Raw genomic sequence first — 23,393 nt, 5'->3', positions numbered from 1 at the left:
GTTTTAATTACCTGACATGTTTCGACTACTTCTGCCTTCATCAGAGTGTTACTGGTGTTGGTGTGAAATAAAACAACCTAAAACAATTGTTTGGGATAAAAGAAAAATTCAACTAATCTATAAGTATAGACCAAATTAACTCAATACAACTAACGGTGATATTCATTTTTTGTGATTGCACGTGGGCCACATATTGCAGCAATTTTGGATGAGTCATCATAAAACATCATTCAGTTGTTTCTAATTTGTTTCTAATTTGAAATTCGGTGCGAAGATCCATCCTGTCGCAGTCCAAAAAAATAAGTTTGAAGCATTTAGTTTGAAGCAGCCACTTAAGGCAGATTTTGACAATATTTTTTTGTGTTAGTTCCCTTTAAAAGCACACTTATCCAGATATTTTGTTAACTCTTATTTCAAATTTGTAGAACAAAACAAACTGACAATGCTAAACTTGTGAAATATTTTAGTTTTCTTAATTGCATTTGGGCAGAGATTATCAGAAAACTGATCAAATTAAACTCTTAAAACTTGTGAGGAGACCTCAAGAAGTCATTCCCGATATAGTTTTGATTAACTCATCCCGTGCGTGTACCTGAGTGGTGGCGACACTGGTGCCGTCCGTCACCTGCACTGTCATGTTGTAGAAGGCCTGCACCTCGGCGTCCAGCGGTTTCGCCACCACCAAGGTGCCCACGCCCACTTGGAGGTCATACTGCATATCGAAGCTACCTGCAAACACACACACACGTTAGCACGTTAGCATTCGCGTCTCAACCTCACCTCGCAATTATTACGGCCATCTGGGCCCGGTGGCTGAGCGCAGTAAAGTGAAGCGAAACGCAACAATGCGCCGCCCGTCGGCCCGGGGGCCGTTAGCGTCCTCACCAACATCTGCCTTATCGCTCGCCAAACACCAGCCACCTCGCGGTCTGGGCTAGTGTAGAGTTTATAGGCTTAATGTTTGATTAGAGGCACAGAGAGAGGAAGAATTGATACGCCTTAGTTATTCAACACAATCCTCGCTCTCATCCCTGCACATATCTGAGGGCCCCGGCTTCATGCGCAAGCACATGAATACTGATGCCCATTGCAGGGATTGGCTTACTTTTTTTTCTGAGGTTCTTGTTGTTGCTGTTTTCCCCCTAAAGAGAAAATGGTCAATATTAGACTCAGGGTGAGCCGTCTCACAGCATTACTAAAAAGAGATATCACAAGTCAAAATGCTTCTTCAAAGGAGAAGCTTTTCCCTCAATGCAACAGAAATGTGAGGCAAGCGTCAGAAACGATGCTCGACTGACTATTTACGGTCTAGTCATCTCGGGGTGTGAAGAGTAGCTCATAAATACATGAAGCAGGGAACACAGATGGGAAGCAGTTTTAGGAAGCAGTAAATATTTGATCAGTGATTGATAGGGAAGCAAAATCTTTAGGAATTTTTCATTTATTACAGTAAGGCAATCTATTTTTGTGAAGGAAAAACATTTTGATTCATTTTTTTTTTCATGTTTTGATTTGGATTGGAATGTGTTCATGTTGCATCACTGCTACTAATGCATACACAGATTGTCAGAGTATGGAGATGCTTTTACAAATGAAATCAATCCATACGGCCGTTGGCTAAACACAGGCTGCTGTGCTCAATTCACCATTTTGTTTTGTTCTGTTTTTTTCCCTTTATGTGGCTAAATTGCTTCTTGCCTCACCTGTGTCGAGAGAGCAGTTCCTCCCACACGCATTTTGCGGAATGTAGAACATTTCTCTGGCCACGCGTCCTCCTGCACGTGGACGACAACATGAAATCAAAATGTATGTGAAGGGACGAAACTGGGGGACAAAGCCTTTCAGGTAGTTTGCAAATATTTTTGAGATCAGAGACAACAGCTGTAGACGTGTGCAAATCAAATTATCAAAAGTTCTGTATTACCCGTTGTATTGATTTAGCTGTGTAACTAAAATTTAAATATTATTTATTAATTCCTATTCACTGTAATCTTCGGACTACAAGCCGCTGCTTTTTCCCTCCGCTTTGAACCCTGCGGTTTATACACGGATTTTTACAGGCTTATGCGCTGCATGTCTTTAATAGGGTTGTCAAAAGTATCCGTACTGAAATACAACACAGCGGTACCTCTACATACAAAGTTAATTCGTTCCAGGACCTTGTTTGTAAGTCGAAATGGTCGTATGTCGAGCAGAATTTTCCCATAAAAATACATTACAATTCCATTAATTCGTTCCGCAGGCCGAAAATCTACACTAAAACCTTAGTAAATACTGCTGGTAGGATTGCAAATAGCACTTACATAGAGTAAAACAAATAAATTATGAATAAAAAGTAGGAATAATACTATAATAATAATTCTTGTAATAATGGAACGAATCGGGTTCTAATGTGATCAATGTGTTTTGCCTGGTGCACCTGAACGCACCGCCTCGCTGACGTGACAGAGTGACTTTTTACTTTCACTTTTCATGTTCAGCTGCGATGTACAGTAGGCATGTTGTGCTGCACAAGTTCTGAAATAAATGATCAAAAACCTTACGAAGCTGGCGATTTTTTTGGCGATGTTACCACAATAATAATTGTCACCTTCACTTATAAAGACTGGCAAACGGACGTCGGAGGAGGGGGACCGTCGAGATCGTAGACATTCTACGGTCATCTTGTCGAGCCAGTTCACGGACATTTCCATCTTCATTTCAATATTAAAGCCTGACCTTTTCCTTTTTTCACCACCTGCACTAACATTCTTGGAACTTGTTGATTTCTCTCACAAGAAGAAAATCCGCCATGTGTCTGTCTTGCGGGAAAACAAAGAAACTGGGGCGCTGTCTTAAATCATTGTATTTCGAGCATGTCGTCGGGTGTAGAAACAAATGGCAAGCCAAATTTTACGTCGGATGTCGAAAAGATCGCGTGTCGAAGCGATCTTAGGTCGAGGTACCACTGTATTTGATTAGAAACGTATCGATACTCAGGTAATTGTTTTTACATGACCACAGGTCACCAGAAATTTGGTGTCATGGGTGAAATTAGATTTTGCATAACTCGATATTAACTGGGTGTATTTTTGCATTTTCCTTGTTAACTCATTGGCTGCTTTTGACTGTGCAAAACGTCCAATCCATTTGAAGTGGGAGGCTCGGCAGTGAATCATTCTTTCGCTGCCCTCCCACTTCAAAGGCATTAGACGCTTACTAGTGATAAACTCATTTGTATTAACAGAAGATGGTTGAAAAGAGCCACAAGTAAAAAACGGTATTCTGAACAGTTCACACAAATGTCCCAATACTTCTATCCAAAGAGGATACTTGAAGCAACATTCTAAGATCTAAGATTCTGCCACTGAAGCATGAAAAATGCAAGCAACGATTACAATGACGTTTCCCCTGCGTCGGCGTAGCCTAATCAACTCTTTTTTAATTAATGTGCGGCCGTGATGTTGATTATTTTCAACCGCAGCAGCAGTACTGGACAACCAGTGAAATGAGAGGTCATAAAAATCAATCATGTCGTCACTGCACAGATAGAACAAATAAATAAATAAAATTGAACGCACTCTTAGCGCATGTCCAGTATGTAAAAATAGAAAGCTATGTCAGGCTGAAACTCGATGATGCTTTTACAAAAATGCTCACAGTATTTTCCATCATCTCTTCCTGGTAACCTTACCCACGATGTTGAACCAAACGGGGGTGTTAGACTGGCTGACAGCGACCACTCCGACTGGCTGAGTCACGGAGGCCGTCTCGGGCACGGAGAAGTTGTAGCAACGCTGGGTGAATAGCAGGGGCAGCGGGGAGGGTGTTGGCCGGACGATCCACTCCACGTGGAGCTTGACTGTGGACCACAGGGGTGGGTCGCCGCCGTCTTCTGCTTTGATCTGAGACAGGAAGTCAGTGGTGTTACCAGGATGCCAGGTGTGGGTCGGCATTAGTCTTACTGGGGGGGGGGAGCTACAATGCTCAAGTACAGTGGGGCAAATAAGTATTTAGTCAACTCAAACCTCAACCATGAGAGACAGAATGTGGGGAAAAAAAACAGAAAATCACAATGTTTGATTTTTAAAGAATTTATTTCCAAATTAGAGTGGAAAATAAGCATTAGATCACCTACAAACAAGCAAGATTTCGGGCTGTCAAAGAGGTCTAACTTCTTCTAACGAGGTCTAATGAGGCTCCACTTGTTACCTGTATTAATGGCACCTGTTTTAACTCATTATCGGTATAATAGACACCTGTACACAACTTCAGTCAGTCACACTCCAAACTCCACTATGGCCAAGACCAAAGAGCTGTCGAAGGACACTAGAGACAAAATTGTAGACCTACACCAGGCTGGGAAGACTGAATCTGCAATAGGTAAAACGCTTGGTGTAAAGAAATCAACTGTGGGATCAATTATTAGAAAATGGAAGACATACAAGACCACTGATAATCTCCCTCGATCTGGGGCTCCATGCAAGATCTCACCCCGTGGCGTCAAAATGATAACAAGAACAGTGAGCAAAAATCCCAGAACCACACTGGGGTACCAAGTGAATGACCTACAGAGAGCTGGGACCACAGTAAGAAAGGCTACCATCAGTAACACAATGCGCCACCAGGGACTCAAATCCTCAGTTGTCGGACGTGTACCCCTGCTGAAGAAAGTACACGTCCAGGCCCGTCTGCGTTTCGCTAGAGAGCATTTAGATGATCCAGAAGAGGACTGGGAGAATGTGTTATGGTCAGATGAAACCAAAATAGAACTTTTTGGTAGAAACACAGGTTGTCGTGTTTGGAGGAGAAAGAATACTGAATTGCATCCAAAGAACACCATACCCACTGTGAAGCATGGGGGCTGAAACATCATGCTTTAGGGCTGTTTTTCTGCAAAGAGACAGGACGACTGATCTGTGTAAAGGAAAGAATGAATGGGGCCATGTATCGAGAGATTTTGAGTGAAAACCTCCTTCCATCAGCAAGGGCATTGAAGATGAGACGTGGCTGGGTCTTTCAGCATGACAATGATCCAAAACACACAGCCAGGGCAACAAATGAGTTGCTTCGTAAGAAGCATTTCAAGGTCCTGGAGTGGCCTAGCCATTCTCCAGATCTGAACCCTATAGTAAATCTGTGGAGGGAGTTGAAAGTCCGTGTTGCCCAACGACAGCCCCAAAACATCACTGCTCCAGAGGAGATCTGCATGGAGGAATGGGCCAAAATACCAGCAACAGTGTGTGAAAAGCTTGTGAAGAGTTACAGAAAACGTTTGGCCTCCATTATTGCCAGCAAAAGGTACATAACAAAGTATTGTGATGATCTTTTGGTATTTTCCACCATGATTTGCAAATAAATTCTTTAAAAATCACACAATGTGATTTTCTGTTTTTCTTTTTCCACATTCTGTCTCTCATGGTTGAGGTTTACCCATGTTGACAATTACAGGCCTCTCTAATATTTTCAAGTGGGAGAACTTGCACAATTAGTGGTTGACTAAATACTTATTTGACCCACTGTAGGTCAAAATCCAGCGTAGGGCTACTGCACCTTAAAACATGTTTTGTTTTTTTCCTTGAGATAACTGTTCTCAGTGGTGTTACCAGGATGCCAGGTGTGGTTGGGGATTTAAAAAAAAAAAAAAAAAAAAAAAAAAAAAAAGCTACAATGCTCAAGAAGGTCCAAATCCAGCGTAGGGCTACTGCACCTTAAAACATGTTTTGTTTTCTCCTTGAGATAACTGTTGTTGTGATTTGGTCTAAACAAATAAAAGTTGATTTGATTTGATTTGACTTCGAACACATCCATAACTAGACATTATGGACATGTAGGTGACAATGTTTTTTTTTAGGTAACCTATTATGGTTCCTCGGTTTTATTATTATTATTATTTTTTTTATTATATTCTTTGTTCCGCAGCCCAATTTGACCCCCTTAGAATGCTTCAAAAGGCACCAAAATCAGCAGGCAGGTCAAGACAGGTGCAATCTTTGATACCGTGTAAAGACAAATTCCAAATACACTATGTAGCGCCCCCTAGCAGTCATTCTTTGTCCCGCCAACGCTTTGAGCCCTACTTTGACATCCTCAGAATGCTTCAAAACTCACTAAACTCAACAGCCAGGTGAACACTGGTGAAAATTTTGATAAAATGTAAAAAAAATAAATAAATAAATAAATAAAAAAATATGCGTACATGTGTGTAGCGCCCCCTAGGAACAAAACCAACATTTAATTTCTTAAGGTGGAAAAGCGCTATATAAGTATAACACCATTTACCACTACCATTTTTTTTTTAGGGTGAAAGAGGAGGTAACAACGCAAAGGTTAAAACTTAGAACACATCAGTGCTATATGAATGGGATACCATACGCGTTGCCCAGACTGCCGTTAGTACTACATCCAGTTTTCTGTGGGTGGGCAGAGCATGTCTGTGGGTGGGCACTGCCCACCCCTGCCGCCCCTTCAGGAAGTGATGTCACATCAGTGCTTTCTATTACAATTTACTGGTAAATAAAATAGCCGTTTCAATCATCATTTGTATTCCAGCGGAAGGACTCTTGAATTTGTAATAGTGGAGAAAAACCTAAGTAATAGCCACTATTTCCTGGAAGTAGCTAAATAGCTGTCAGACATTTTTAAACACCGGTACTATTTTAGCCAATCAAATTGGAGTCACACACTATACCTGTAATAATATAACAAATAGGGATGAGAATTGATAGGATTTTTAGGATTCCGATTCCAAACCACATTGCTTAACGATTCGATTCTTTATCAATTCTCTTATCGATTTTAATTTGGGGAAAAAGAAGATTTTGAATGGCATCTAGTTTGTTTAATCAGAAGTCACAACCTTACAAACTCACAACGAGGTCAAAAGAGGCCCAAAGCCTCGATGTTAAGTGTTGCAATATGTAACTGTGGCAAATGGACAGGAATGTGTAACATTTTACTGAAACATTTTTCAAACTGAAATTTAAAAGTCCTACTTTTTAGAAGGACATATGAGCTGATAGCACTCAAAAATAATAATAAAAAAAAGATAAATATTGTCAAATACAACAGAACAGTGCGTAGTGCAAATGTGCAAAATTAACAATTCTTTTTGCAGAAAAATAAGCATGTTTGCTTTTTCAGGTAGGATACGTGATCGTTCTGGACTTATGGTGTCTACAGCAGTGGAGAACACCCTCTCAGATGGGGTGAAGAAAGCCTGCACACACAGAAAGCTAGTCCAGACAGCAGGGGCAGAGTATCTCTTTTGTTGTCCCAAACATTAACACGTTTATATTTAGGTTGGTGTAATTACATAAGGACGGTTGGATCTCATACAATATAAGAGGAATTTTAGCACAATACCCCATTAACGTGGATTTGTTAACTTCCTAGACATAGTTGGGGTACTCTATGGAAAGGCCTTTTGATACTGAGTAGAATAAAATTGGTTTGGGACCAATGGGACCATCCTATCTTGAATTACGGGCGAAAATACGCTGATTGGCTGTAGTCATCAGGTGCATTTTCAGGAACATCCACTTCCGTTAGTCGTAGCAACACAAAAATACCACCATCTAATGCGGAGGTATATACTTTTGTGTGAAATCAGTAGTCAGATTGGCCCTACGACCCACCAAATTCAAATTATTCAGAAAAAAAAACACGAATTGGTGGACTACCGACCGAAATGAGAATTAAAATTGCTAATAAAATCATTTAGAATAATTTTAAATGCATATATGTTATATTATTATAACATTTATTATTATAACATTATAATATATTTTATATTTTTCTTTTAGAATATTTGAGGAATATGATAGACCCATTAATTGACTTTTTGGAAAAATCACCATTTCTTTGAGTAGTCTCATGAATAATGACGTGTCCACTCGGCAACAGCTCTCCGGATTATACTTGGGGAGTAATCACTCTTTGAATAATCATGTTGTTTGACGTGCCAAATCGAGCGTGTGTTCCATGCGGAAATTTTGTGATGTAATTCGTGCTGCTCGGAATCGATAAGAGAGTTGTCAGATAAACTGCCAAACAATACCATATAAATGAAACGCATGGAACCAATCCTCTATAACAGGGGTAGCCAACTCCGGTCCTTGAGGGCCCCTATCCAGCTTGTTTTCCATGTCTCCCTCCTCCAACACACCTGACTCAAATAATCAGGATCGTTATCAGGCTCCTGCAGAGCTTACTGATGAGCTGATCAATTGATCCAGGTGTTTTAAAGGAAGGAGACATGGAAAACAAGCTGGATAGGTGCCGTCTTTTGCGTGGTGTACCTGAATGCACCTGAATTACTTTGACTTTTCATGTTCTGTTGTTGGCATTAGCTGCAGCGGACAGTAGGCGTGTTGTGATGCACAAGTTCTGAAATAAATGATTAAAAACCTGACGAAGCTGTCGATTTCTTTGGCGATATGGCAATAATAATTGTCAACTTAACTTATAAAGACTGGCGAACGGAGGTCGAAGGAGGACCACTGAAATCAGACATTTTACGGCGTTATTGTCTAGCCAGTTCACAGATGTGCTCACCACGCTCATATTTTTCTATCATTTCCATCTTAATTTTCACCATGTTTCCTTTTTTCACCACCTGAACTAACATTCTTGGAACCCATGTTGATTTCTCTCACAAAAATATTCGCTCTGCGTCCGTTTTGCGGATTGAGGCGCTGTCATAAATCGTTTTTCGAGCATGTCGTCGGATGTAGAAACAAATGGCGAGTCAAATTTTACGCCAGTGTCGAAAAGATTGTGTCGAAGCGATTGTATGTCGAGGTACCACTGTAAAAAAATAAATACATAAAAATGAAGAAAAATCTGATGGCAAGTCACCAAAATTCACCTTTGTGTTACAGGAATTTTTCAAATTGTGTCATACTTGTATACCTCTTTTTCACCTTTCAAGCTCAAAGCGCTTCACACTACATTGCCATCTACCTACTGGTGACACAGCACCAGGAGCAATGTGGGGTTTAGTATCCTGCTCAAGGATACTTAGGCAAGTTCATCTGGGCAGAGATTCGAACCCACAGCCTCTGGGCTGGGGGACAACTACTCTACCACTGAGCCACGCCAACCCCTTATCCCATATGTGAAATACCATAACTTGGTGTCCATTGCTCTCACCAAGTGTGACAACATCAACTCAAATTATTTGCAATTCGGCTATATCCATTAGTCGAGTAAATGAGTGTCCAATTTGGTAGCAATCGGACTAAATGTCAATGACAATCTGGCTTTTTTGGGGCTGACCTACCAACAATTCTTTCTGTTTTATTGCAACATCTTTCAGACAATAATAACTCCTCAAAATCATTGAACCGAAATTGATGCAAAATGGATTGTTGGGCCTTAGTGGCGGTCTGCGCTCCACTGAGACACACTGACTCCCTATGAAGACTCAACAGGGCAATGACCAATCAGAAAAGACATAAAGCTAATGTCGGCAGTAAAGTGGTATGAAAAGAAGAAAAATGAGTCATCTATTACAATGACACTAGTTTGTAAATGAAGGCCCCAAACAAGCTTTGAGTTGACGTGATTGAGTGCAAGCAAACTGAAATAAAAAAGCAATTCCATCGGCGGGTTATCAAATTTATCTTAGCCAACTCATAAAAATGCATTGGGATGATAAAAGATGGATTTATGCCCGTTGCAAAAACTGAGTCAAACCCACCGTGAGGACGTGGTAGCTCCCGGCTATCACCGCCTTCTTGGACACCACCATGGCGGTGCGCGGGTCCACACCAAACGTCTCGTCCCGGTTGCCGTCCACAATGCTGTAGGTGACGTTGGCGTTGGCACCAAGGTCACGGTCGTATGCAAAGACCCGATAGACGGGTTCGCCGCGCCGGTTGCGGTCGCGCTCGGGCAGCCGGATGCGGTAGGTGACCTCCGGGAAGATTGGCGGGTTGTCGTTTTCGTCTTCTACGTGGACAATGACCCACACGGTGGACTGACGCGTGGTCACCGGACCGTCGATGACCGTCACCTAGGAGATCGACATGGTTGCTTGTGTGGGTGTCGAATATTTTTGTGGGCTTTTAGTGCCCGCATGTCGGCGGCTGTGAGGAGTCAAGCTCATGGGAAATCTCTTTGTATTAGCGCGGCCTGCGGTGGAGGCAAAGGTCTCATCACAACATCGATTGGATCACATCACTAGTGCGAGCTGCCTGACTGCTGACTGGACTCTTAATTACACTCTCTGCCGGGCAAAGCCTCACATACCGGCACTCACACTGCAGGTGCAGATGGAGGGGCCCGTTTCCAGCTGTCTACATCCAATTTCAAGGGAGAACACACAGTTTTAAGGAAGTCATAGCGTTTTTGGAGAAACCCAAAATGAGCCTAATGCTGTACATCAATCTCAAACTAAAATGGCTTTTCACAGTGCCTTTAACATTTTAGTGTGTGTATTCATAATAGACATATCTACCAACTTATACCATGGACCCCTCAAACAACTGTTTTTGGGAGGCTGAATTTTCAAGCTTCACTGCTCTCCACCTCACGTCCTCTGACGTGATTCCTTTCTTGCATTGGCCTTTCGAGACTTTTTTGTGGCTCTTTGTGTTCTTACGTAAAACTAGCTGAAGGGGATGACTAATCTGAATGTTCAGGTGATATGCCATGTAACTCTGCTGCCATGCTTTTCCCAAATACAATAACGAAAACTTGTCTGACATACTCTGTTGATTTCAGGCATTGTTTCCTGAAGACTTTTTCTTGGGTGTACTCATTACAGACAACCCTAACTCATCTTCCTATGTTAAACTGGCACCAGGGGCTGAATTTTCTCAAAAATTGTTCTATTTGATTGTAAGTCATCAAAATTCACCACCACACTAAGCATTGTCTGTTCCCCAGGCTTCCTGAATCTCTTTGACATGGCTTTCGAGACTTTTTTGTGGATCTGCTTAGCAAAGTTTCACAGAAATATAAATTTACAACTATTTTAGTGATGTTCCAAGCCGACCTGAAATCAGGCTCAATCACAAAATTTTCAGAGGATCGGAATCGGGTGAAAACGATCGGGTTTTAAAATTTTAAGGGTGAAAAAGCAACAGAATGTTCCAGATGGACAAGGATAATGCCAAAAGATGGGGGGGAAAATTATACAACAAAACATCGCAACGTAGTGGAAATTGTGAAAGGTATGTTCTGGTAACTGCTAGGAAGCTAATGCTAAGATGGCATCGTGCAAGAGTGAAATATTTTAAATTTTCATGTTTTTTTTCCCATTATTACATTGCTGAGGTAGCACGTCCACCTCATGGTTCTGAGATCAAGTTCAATTCCAGGCTCTGGCCTTCCTGTGTAGAGATTGCGTGTTCTCCCTGTGTGGGTTTTCTCCAGGTACTCCTTCCTCCCACACCCTAAAAACATGCATGGTAGGCTGATTGAACGCTCTAAGGCTAGGGTCATACCACAGGTCTTAATGCACGAATGCATTTTTTCCCCGTTTTTCCGACTCGAGTGAGGCATTACCTTGACGGTCTGAACAGGAAACGTCACATTAAAGTGGAACATTTCAAATCCGATCTAGGTGATTTCGTATGTGGTTTAAATCCGATCTGGGCCACATTTTTTCCAGAATGTGGCTGCAGTCTGAACTGTCAAGTCCCCAAAATTGGAATTCATGCAGCAATTATGTCAGCAAAAAGTGAGATAGACAGGGCGCTACTTTAGCGGTGGAGCTGTGCATTAGCGTTAGCGCCTAGCTTTAACGTGGATTATGGGGAAGGAGAGGGCTTGACAACAGTCTTAAAGATATAAAATAGATTTAGGATAAACCTGAGAATGCTCGGTTTTCTATCTGCTTTGAATGAGCAATATTTCAAGATCGCTTACACGGCCGAGAGTCGGGCAAACTGTCCGTATGTGTGTGCGTCATGCACGCACAGTGGTGCATCCTATCAGTCCATATAAACTTTAAATATAAGATTTAACGGGGATTATTTATGTCTGTTATTTGTGTCCTCTTTTTGGAAATCAAAATATGATCATCCTTGAATGACGTTGAGCTTAGCACGTCTTGGACTGCGAATTAGTGCGCATGTGTGATATTTGAAAGGGCTCACTGGACAAAGGCAGTCTGAACGGGCAAGCCAAAAAAAACAGATATGACCAAAAAAAATCGGAATTGTGCATTACGACCTGCGGTATGAACCTAGCCTAAGTTGTCCCTAGGTAAGGGTGCATATGTGAATGGTTGTTTGTCTACTTGTGTCCTGTGATTGGCTGGCAACCGATGCAGGTTGTACCCCGCCTACTGCCCATAGTTAGCTGGGCAACCCCGCGAGAATAAGCGGCTCAGAAGATTGAATGCGTGAACATTGCGTGTGACTCAAAATCAGGTGACTCAGACTAAGACTCAGGACATCCCTAATTTTAGTTTTTGTCATTGGGCATTTTCACATTAGCACTGTTTGGTCCGTTTTAAACAGACCAGAGTTCTTTTTCTCAGATAGTTCGATTCGTTTTGTAAATGTGAACGCGCATTCGAACTGTGGTCCACTCAAAAATCGTGGCTCTCGGTCCGCTTAGAGCGGATCCTGCTTCGCTTGTGAATGCAACCGGCGCAGGGTGCACTTTTGGTATTTTACGTGCAGCTTGGCACTGTGATGCTCCAGGCTGTGACGCTACACCAAGTGCATTTTTGAAAGCGGAAGTATAGCGCGCACGCTATTCAAAATCAACAATGGCAAGATGACAGACGCTTAACCATTCCCAAATGTTGTTGTACTGTGCTTAGCTGTTGTATTTATTCCACAGAATCGGGTTCCAATGTGGCGGTTGTGTTTTGCATGCTGTCCCTGAATGCACCGTGTGTGAGATGCGGAAGAGTGGAGCGCGATACTTTCACTTTCTATGTTCTGTTGTTGTTGGCATCGCCCACGGCGGACAGTATCCGTGTGGTGTTCCACAAGTTCTAAAATAAACGATTAAAAACCTGACAAAGCTGGTGACTTCTTTGTCATTGTTACAGTATAAAGGAAGCAAATGCCTGCACAAGAAGCTCCATTTTTCAGTTGTTTTTTTTCTCTTTTTCCAGCAGCGATTGGGGGGGCGGGGGTAGTTTGATTTGTGCATTGTGAATGCTGAACCTTATCAACAAGTCATTTACAAGTGTTGTTGCGAGGTAGATCTCTAACCGGACTCTGGTCCTCTTGGTCTAGTTTTTAGTTTATTAGTTTAGTTGATGATAACTGATATAGACAAGACAGTTTGTTAGCACTCATGCAAATTTTAGAAAATACCTCAATACTTAACTCATGGGATGCCATTGACTGCTAGATGTCCAATCCATTTGAAGTGGAAGTGTTGTCAGCAAGTGACTCTCTCTTCAAATGGATTGGACGTCTACTCGTGATAAACTGATGTGTATCACAGTCAAAGGCAGCCAATGAGTTAATGGCTTAACTCGGTGCTTCTCAATTATTTTCTGTTGCCCCCCCCAATGGAAAGATGTAAACGTTCCCCCACAACTCTCTCCCACCACTGTAAATACACTGTAGTAAAATTTGTCTATAAAATTCTCATTATTGTATAAGTACACCCCAGCATAACATTGTGTCCTTTTTAATATTAAGGAGGAAAATAAAAATAAAGTGTAAAAAAAAAAAAAAAAAAAAAAAACGCATTCATACTGTAAAAATAGATTCAAGATACATTTTTTGACTGTTTGATACGGGAAAAAAAATAGAATAAAATCAATAAAAATTCATTAATTCAAATTGATTAGCAACATTAACTGAAGAGGAAAAAATGACAAACAATTGTACTGAAAAAATAAGAATTAATAGAACAAAAACAACAACGTCAATGGACAGAGAGACTGTTTTTATTTTTGCTGCAGGCAGTATCAGCTCCTTTGCTGTGGTGTTGGGTTATTTTGCATTGAGCAACTTGGTATGCCATCTTATGGGATGCTGACAGTGCTCACTGGTTTACTGATGTAACACTGACAAAGCAGAACGATTGTTGGCAATATTGGCACGTTTTCGCTGAAAAAAAAAAGGAATTCCTGCTGTCCGCTGCGAACATTTTTAGACAAAATAATCAGATTGGTCTTTACTCGTCTCCCACTGTACTAAAAGTCGAAGCCAAATGCTACATAAGCTTCGTCATATTTCTTCGTCTTAGCTTTTCATAACTCCGGTGCTATTTGCTGTTTGCTCTTGTTTGGTTGAAAAATACTGCGCACATGCTGAAAATGTGTGAGTGCCACTGCCACCCACTCAGTGGATGTGCAATTACACTTTATTCTAGCAAAAAAAGTATGTTCCCCAAGGTCACATGCGCCACCCCCAGCATCGCTTTGTGCCCCCTTGGGGGGGGCCCGCCCCACTATTTGAGAAGTACTGGCTTAACTAATGATAGATATGTCTAGCAAATTTCATGTTGATGAGCGGAAGCGATGAATTTTTAAAACATTCCTGGTTGTACTAATGGTTTAAAGCTGTCTTTGAAAATGCAGAGTTATTGTTCCAACTCTTGTATTGGATCTCATTAAATTGTCTACCTAATGAAGGCAGCGTACACGATGTTATTGTCTTCCCCGGTGTCCTCTCACAGCATCGAGGCTGAGGTATCTTTGCATGACAGATAAACATCTCAGAGGGTGTCGTTCGGAGGTGTTATTTCATTTCATTGCGGTAGTTAATAAGTAGCCAGCAAAGTCTCGACAGGGATAAAGTTTTCCCTGTGAAGTGGAGAAGCAGCGATTATCTGCTTCATCTGCATGCGGAAGCCGTAGCACAAATGCTAATCGCGGCACTATCTGGACGCCCAGTGTCTGCACTTATCTAACACTCGTACACGCTCACACACACATACAAAGTCCTCACTGGCCCGAGCCGAGGAGATAACCAATGATGGACGATTACGTTTAAGAAATCCCCACGCCGGGCACCAACTTGGAGCCATTCATCAGCGTCTGAGGGGGACCTGAGGTGGCTGGTGTCTGGCTCGTCCTCTGCCCGCTCTGCTGTGTTAGCGGCGTGGCAGGTGGCGGCCAAAGATAAACAAACCGGACCCTGGAGCCCACGCGCCGGTCGTACGTTACCTCCAGGAAGTGTTCAGACTGCTGCTCTCGGTCCAGCTTCCTCGCCGTCGTGGTGATCAAACCTGGCAACCGTGAGACAGAAGAGAGTCGTTATGATACTGCAATAGACATCACAGCCATTTGAACTAGGACAGAGGGCTGGCAGTGAATGATCATGAACGAAGGGAATGTTTAGATTTGTATTTACAAGATGTAGGCAAGTTCAAATTTAGAGTTACAGCATTACAGTACAGCCGTTAACACATTTGCTCTGAAATGAAATGAGTTTATTACTAGTACACGTCTTGAACTGGGAGGCTGTCAGCTGTCTTGGCCTAGAATTAATGTAGCATTCATGCTATTTTCCGTGAGCCTATGGCATTTCACATACAGTGGGGCAAATAAGTATTTAGTCAACCACCAAGTTCTCCCACTTGAAAAGATTAGAGAGGCCTGTAATTGTCTATATGGGTAAACCTCAACCATAAAAAACAGAATGTGGAAAAAAAAAAAAACAGAAAATCACACAGTTTGATTTTTAAAGAATTTATTTCCAAATTAGAGTGGAAAATAAGAATTTGGTCACCTACAAACAAGCAAGATTTCTGGCTGTAAAAGAGGTCTAACGAGAACTAACGAGGCTCCACTCATTACCTGTATTAATGGCAACTGTTTTTTACTCATTATCGGTATAAAAGACGTCTGTCCACTACCTCAGTCAGTCACACTCCAAGCTCCACTATGGCCAAGACCAAAGAGCTGTCGAAGGACACCAGAGACAAAATTGTAGACCTGCACCAGGCTGGGAAGACTGAATCTGCAATAGGTAAAACGCTTGGTGTAAAGAAATCAACTGTGGGAGCAATTATTAGAAAATGAAGGACTTACAAGACCACTGATAATCTCCCTCGATCTGGGGCTCCATGCAAGATCTCACCCCATGGCGTCAAAATGATAACAAGAACGGTGAGCAAAAATTCCAGAACCACACGGGGGGACCTAGTGAATGACCTACAGAGAGCTGGGAACACCAACAAAGGCTACTATCAGTAACACAATGTGCCGCCAGAGACTCAAATCCTGCACTGCCAGACGTGTACCCCTGCTGAAGCCAGTACACGTTCAGGCCGGTCTGCGGTTCGCTAGAGAGCATTTGGACGATCCAGAAGAGGACTGGGAGAATGTGTTATGGTCAGATGAAACCAAAAGACAACTTTTTGGTAGAAACACAGGTTCTTGTGTTTGGAGGAGAAAGAATACTGAATTGCATCCAAAGAACACCATACCCACTGTGAAGCATGGGGGCTGAAACATCATGCTTTAGGGCTGTTTTTCTGCAAAGAGACAGGACGACTGATCTGTGTAAAGGAGAGAACGAATGGGGCCATGTATCGAGAGATTTTGAGTGAAAACCTCCTTCCATCAGCAAGGGCATTGAAGATGAGACGTGGCTGGATCTTTCAGCATGACAATGATCCCAAACACACAGCCAAGGCAACAAAGGGGTGGCTTCGTAAGAAGCATTTCAAGGTCCTGGAGTGGACTAGCCAGTCTCCAGATCTCAACCCCATAGAAAATCTGTGGAGGGAGTTGAAAGTCCGTGTTGCCCAACGACAGCCCCAAAACATCAAGGCTCTAGAGGAGATCTGCATGGAGGAATGGGCCAAAATACCAGCAACAGTGTGTGAAAAGCTTGTGAAGAGTTACAGGAAACGTTTGGCCTCCGTTAGTGCCAACAAAGGGTACATAACAAAGTATTGAGATGAACTTTTTTTTTTTTTTTTCAGTTTTTTTTTTCACATTCTGTCTCTCATGGTTGAGGTTAACCCATGTTGACAATTACAGGCCTCTCTAATATTTTCAAGTGGGAGAACTTACACAATTAGTGGTTGACTAAATACTTATTTGCCCAGCTGTACAGTGCTGTCTAAAAGTATGAGCACCCCTGCAATTCTGTCGGATAATGCTCAATTTCTCCCTGTAAATGATTGCAATTACAAATTCTTTGATAGTAATATCTTCACACACAAAACACAAAACACAAAAGAGAACAGGAAAAAAAAAAATCATTATCATTTAACACAAAACTCCATAAACGGGCCGGAAAAATGTATTGGCAAACTTTGAAAAATCATGTGATGCTTCTCTAATTTGTGTAATTAACAGCACCTGTGACTTACCTGTGGCACACAACAGGTTGTGGCAATAACTAAAACACCATCACAGCCAGTTAAAATGGATTAAAGTTGACTCAACCTCTGTCCTGTGTATCCTTATGTGTACCAAATTGAGCATGGAGAAAAGAAAGAAGACCAAAGAACTGTCTGAGGACTGAGAAGCAAAATTGTGAGGAAGCATGTGCAAACTCAGGGCTACAAGTACAGCGCCAAAGACCTAAATGTTCCAGTGTCTACCGAGCGTAGTGTCATCAATAAGTGTAAAGCCCATGGCACTGTGGCTAACCTCCCTAGATGTGGACGGAAAAGAAAAATTGACGAGGGATTTCAACGAAAGATTGTGCGGATGGTGGATAAAGAACCTCGACTAACATCCAAACAAGTTCAAGCTGTCCTGCAGTCCGAGGGTACCATCATGTCAACCCGTACTATCCATCTGTGTCTGAATGAAAAGGGACTCTATGGTAGGATACCCTGGGAGACCCCACTTCTGACCCAGAGACATAAAAAAGCCAGGCTGCAGTTTGCTAATTGTTGTTTGAGAAAGCCAAAAACATTTTGGAAGAATGTTCTCTGGTCAGATGAGACAAAAGTAGAGCTTTTTGGGAAAAGGAATCATCATAATGTTTACAAGGTGGAAAAAACGAGGCCTTCAAAGAAAAGAACACGGTCCCCACAGTCAAACATGGCGGAGGTTCCCTGGTGTTTTGGGATTGCTTTGCTTCCTCTGGCACTGGACTGCTTGACCCTGTGCATGGCATTAAGCAATCTGAAGACTACCAACAAATTTTGCAGCATAATGTAGGGCCCAGTGTGAGAAAGCTAGGTCTCCCTCAGAGGTCATGGGTCTTTCAGAAGGACAATGACCCAAAACACTTCAGAAAGCACTAGAAAATGGTTTGAGAGAAAGCACTGGAGACTTCTAAAGTGGCCAGCAATGAGTCCAGACCTGAATTCCATAGAACACCCGTGGAGAGATCTGAAAATTGCAGTTTGGAGAAGGCACCCTTCAAATCTCAGAGCGCTGGAGCAGTTGGCCAAAGAAGAATGGTCTAAAATTCCAGCAGAGCATTGTAAGAAGCATTATTGATGGATACCGGAAGCGGTTGTTTGCAGTTATTTTGCCAATAGTTTTGTCCGGCCCATTTTTGGAGTTTTGTATAAAATGATAATGATTTTATTTTATGTTTCATTCTCTTTTGTGTTTTTTCATTGCAAGCAAAATAAATGAAGATATTACTACCAAAGAATTTGTAATTGCAATCATTTTCTGGGAGAAATTGAGCATTATCTGACAGAATTGCAGGGGTGCCAATACTTTTGGCCAGCACTGTACTTTTAGTTTTGCTACTTATGTACCATGCCTACTGCCCATAGTTAGTTAAGAGCACGAGCACCTTCGCAGCCCACGTGAAGATAAGCGACTCGGAAGATGAATGTATAAATAAATGTAAGCAAGCCAAAATAATATCACTATGCTCTTTACACCCTCTGATAGCATCTTGGCACCAAAGAAACAATAGGAAGTGAGTTTAAAACTTTAATTTAGGACATTAGTACTTTTTTGACAATCTGTGGCACTATATGCAACGAAAAAAACTTGGGGGAGGCATAAATTACTCGCGGAATTAAAATGTAATCATATTTATAAATTGACGGGTCAGGCCACATGTTGATTTTTCCTAGCAGACTTCAAAGTGTGCCATCAAAACAGCTTTTGCGTCAATATCAAAACTAAAAAATGCATGTTCGTCAATGTCGAAGTACAACATTTGTAATATTTTCCATAGAAAATTCCCAAGTGCATTTGGGAAAAGTATTTGTTTTAAGATTGTTGTCAAAAGCAGAATCAAATCCACCTGTCACAAGCAAATAATTCACTAACACACACTAACACACTAGTCAAGGTGTCGACATACAAGTTTAACTGTTTAAAATGAACAAACCAGTTCCTCCCAAAACCGCAGAAAAAAGAAAAAAAAAGTGCCTAAATTTGATCAACCCACCCAATTTATTTCTCTTCTGCCAAAAGTCTTTTAACAGGGTGGGAAATCACCCACTATGGCAACTAAACATGTGCCGATTACCGGTTTCAAGGTATACCGTGGTATGAAAACGTCACGGTTTCAAAACAAATTTTCCGTCATACCGTCCGTACGGTATTACCTATTTTTTAATGTCCCAAAAATGCAAGGAGAAATCCCTCACTTGCAGCTACAAGGCTCAACCCTCCCCCATCGGTTGTTGCTCAGTGTCAGTTAGTCAGCTGTGCTACACGATGGCTGGAGTAAGTGAAACTCCTGAATTTTTCCCCCCATCGAAGAAAACGAAATCGCTGGGATGGGAATACCTCGGCAACAGAAAAGTTACAGACGGCCACGGCTTAGAGGAGGAGGGCCAAAAGACATGTAAAACATTTTTGCGCAAGGTGGCTGCCGAGGACACAATAGCTCCAATTTGATTTTGTATTTATTGTATATATAATTAAAGGTTAGTAAACACTAGAGGTGGTAATCTTTGGCCACCTAACAATTCGATTACGATTCAGGGGCTATGATTTGATTATAAATCGATTATTGATGACCCCACCCCAAGCTATTAGCTGCTTTTAATGTTTCGTACATTGTTACAAAAATTGTAAAATTGTAAAAAAAAAAAAAAAAAAAAAAAAACTCTCAGGCTTAAATAAGCAACTATTCAGCATCAAGGTAACAGTTCAAAACAGTACATAAAATATATATATATATATGCTTTATTCCGGAATCTCACAGTGGGTCCATAGCACACACACACCAACAAAGAAAAAAAAAAAAAGAATACCGTACATACGGAGACATAATAATAAAGTGACTTGAAAAAAAACACACAAAAAAATACTCAAGTCCTCTTTCTGTTTCAGCAGCTTTAAACTACATTCAATTAATTTAATGTTTTGAATCAACCGTTAAAGTTGTTCACATTGCTCCCGTTACTCCATGATTTCCCTACTGTCTACTTTCGACATGTGAAAGTTTTAAAACTGTTTTAAAGATAGGTTCAAGTGAAGAATTTGCCGATTTCGGAGTATTTTAGATAAAAAGTTAATTAGGTTCACTTGGAAGGTTTGCTACAACAGCCTTCTAGGGAAGTCTACTGCTTTAAGTCAGTCATTTCGCATCTAGTTTTCTGTACATGTGCTGCTAATGCTGTCGAGTCTGTCATATTGCATCTAGTTCTAATCTATATACATATGATATCTATTATCTACCGTAGCATTATGTGGACGTAGTTTGTCGCGGCACCAGTCAGGTATTATTGTTGTTTTATCTAGCGGCATGAGTTGAGCCAGAGCCGTGAGTTGAGATTGGTCATTACCTGGGTAACGACAAGCATGATGTTTACTCTCGGTCCGTTCTTCATTGCGTCCCAGAGACCACGCTGACTGTGTTTTAGTTTCGCTTTACTTGACATATTTCAATATTCGGAATTTGGATGTTTGTGAATTACTCTCGAATCTTCCACGGCCGAATCGCGAATAATCTAAGAATCGGGAATTTTGCGCACCCCTCGTAAACACTGTCATGAATGTTTCTCACCAGCTACGAGAGTTAACTCCAGCGTGTTTAGTGTGTCTAGTGGTGGTAAAACATGTGGTGGGTTTTTTCTCTTTGGCAACTGTCTGTGTTGAGAAAGAGAGTGTGTGTATAATGTAAACAAGATACAAGTCATACACACATGCTTTTTATGGAGAATAATTCAATTATTTGTGTTCTTATGGTAATAATGTTGAGCTGTAGCTGTGGGTTTACACTCACCTAAAGGACTGCATTTATTTTCATTTTATTAAGAATATTTCAGTTAAAATTTTAAAACTTTAAAATTTATTTTAACTTAACATTATACTCATGTTCCAATTTGCAATATGTTTTGAAAAAAAAATCCTGTTCAATGGGGAAAAAAGTTGTTTTGTTTTTTTAATGCAGATATCTCATAGTAACACATTTTAGAGCTGTAATTGCAATACCATGAAACTGCGATATTTTGGCTTCAGGTTATCATACCGTCAGAATCTCATACCGGCACATCCCTAATGGCAGCACGAAATAATGAATGAACAGCCCCCATATAGCTCAAGTACAAACATTAGTATGAATATAAATTGGTTTATTAATATCATTAGCAGACATGTAGATACAGTATGTTCCAGAGACACTTCAATTCACACACAGGAGATTCTACACACACACACACACACCATGCTTCTTAGCAAACTCGTCACACACATAAACGCTTGTTGCTAAGCAAGCTTATGGAGCAATGCAACTATATGTGATGCTTTTGAAAGACATATATATCCGTGTAGGTATATGGCGGAAAACACAGACGAGGCTGAAAAAGCAGTTTCTGCTCTTGCACCCCTCTTTAAAATAAACTGCTGTATTTTAAGCCAAAAGAACGGTTGTGTTTGATAGAACAATATGTCTACTAGTATATGCTGCCATAGCAGATTCATGGTGCATTAAGCCCCGAACTATTTTCAATTTGTCCGTTTTACCCTGGAAACCCCCGTTTACAGATGTCGCGCAACCGCCTTTGTTTTAACCTAGCCATAAAAAGAAGGTAAGTAATTATATGTGTTATTCGCAATGTCTGTCATTTTTAGCTTAGAATCATTAATTGATGTCTAATATTTAGTAAAAAAAAAAAAAAAAAAAAAGGCTTAAAAAAATTATTCACTCGCATACTTTAAACTTTTAAATAAATTACATTACAATGAAAAAATGGTGTCTGTAGAAAAGTCACGGATATCTACCTCATAACTATCGCTTAATTGTATTTTTTCGTTACTGTCGCATTTTCCCCAATATTTTAGAATATAAATAATCGATCCAAACAAAGAAAAATTGGGGGAAAAAAATAGTTTAAAAGGGAAAATATATGAAAATGAAAATCTCGACCACTCCTTGATGTCTGCGATTTCTGCATCACGACCCTTGTTATATTACCATGTTTCACCCATAAAATCCCCCCAAAATCCAGCTGTGGCCATTCACAGTTGTGTCTTGACACTTGGTTATACATGCTACATGGAGTTTTTGGATCGAAACAAGGTAAGCACGCTATAAAATCTCGATAAAATCATGGCGTCTTTAATTATGCTCTCTTATGCTCGCACCTCCAGTTAGGGCAGTGCTTCTCAATTATTTTCCGTTACGCCCCCCCCACAGGAAGACATAAACGTTCCGTGCCCCCCCAACTCTCTGCCGCCACTGTAAATATACCATACTGTCATTTGTCTACAGAACTCTTATTAGTATAGTATAAGTACACCTCTGCATAACATTGTGTCCTTTTTAATATTAAAGAAAAAATAAAGAGTTACAAAAAGAACACATCCATACTGTAAAAATAGACTCAAGATACATTTTTTGACCGTTTGATACTGAAAAAATTAAAATAAAAACATAATAATAATCCTAAAGTCAAATTGATTAGCCACATTAACTCAAGAGGACAATATGCCAAACCATTAGACTGAAAAAACAAAAATTAATAGAACAAAAACAACAGTGTCACTGGACAGAGGGACAGTTTTTATATTTGCTGCAGGCAGTATCAGCTCCTTTGCTGTGGCGTTGGGTTATTTTGCATTGAGCAACTTGGTATGCCACCTTACAGTATGTGATGCTGATAGTGCTCGCTGGTTTACTGATGTAACACTGACAAAGCGGGACAATTGTTGGCAATATTCGGCACCTTTTCACTGAAAAAAAAAAAAAATCCTGCTGTCCGCTGAGAACATTTTTAGACAAAGTAAACAGACTGGTCTTTCCTCGTCTCCCACTGTACTAAAAGTCAAAAGCCAAATGCTATGTACGCTTCGTCATATTTCTTTGTCTTAGCTTTTCCTACCTCCAGTGCTCTTTGCTGTGTGCTCTTGTTTGGTTCAAAAATACTGCACACATGCTGAAAATGAGAGTGCCACTGCCACCCACTCAGCAGATGTGCAATTACACTTTATTCTAGTTCGGCAAAAAAGTATGTTCTCCAAGGTCACATGCGCCACCCCGAGCATCACTCTGAGCCCCCGCCCCACTATTGAAATGTACTGAGTTAGGGTTTTGCTGTTTCATTTTTTTTTTTTTTTTAAATGCTCTCCTGTTCAAATGATGTATCACACATGC

The 23,393-nt window shown here is 40.9% G+C and overlaps 1 protein-coding gene across 2 annotated transcripts in view; it reads right to left on the bottom strand.

Annotated features, from left to right (window-relative positions):
• Positions 1-23,393, bottom strand: part of LOC130906486 (protocadherin Fat 3) — a 136,507-nt gene that overhangs the window by 67,722 nt on the left and 45,392 nt on the right. For both annotated transcript variants that reach the window (XM_057820875.1, XM_057820877.1), the window contains exons 7-11: positions 15,074-15,135; positions 9,683-9,997; positions 3,674-3,884; positions 1,704-1,775; positions 593-729 (exon numbers count right to left, since the gene is read on the bottom strand). In XM_057820875.1, the coding sequence (XP_057676858.1) occupies positions 593-729; positions 1,704-1,775; positions 3,674-3,884; positions 9,683-9,997; positions 15,074-15,135 (797 nt within the window). The remainder of the gene's footprint in view (positions 1-592; positions 730-1,703; positions 1,776-3,673; positions 3,885-9,682; positions 9,998-15,073; positions 15,136-23,393) is intronic.

The sequence above is a fragment of the Corythoichthys intestinalis genome, chromosome 18, assembly GCF_030265065.1.
Source record: "Corythoichthys intestinalis isolate RoL2023-P3 chromosome 18, ASM3026506v1, whole genome shotgun sequence".
In the NCBI taxonomy this organism is placed as follows: domain Eukaryota; kingdom Metazoa; phylum Chordata; class Actinopteri; order Syngnathiformes; family Syngnathidae; genus Corythoichthys; species Corythoichthys intestinalis.
Note: the sequence above shows the minus strand (reverse complement) of the source record. Positions and strands in the feature narration are given on the sequence as shown.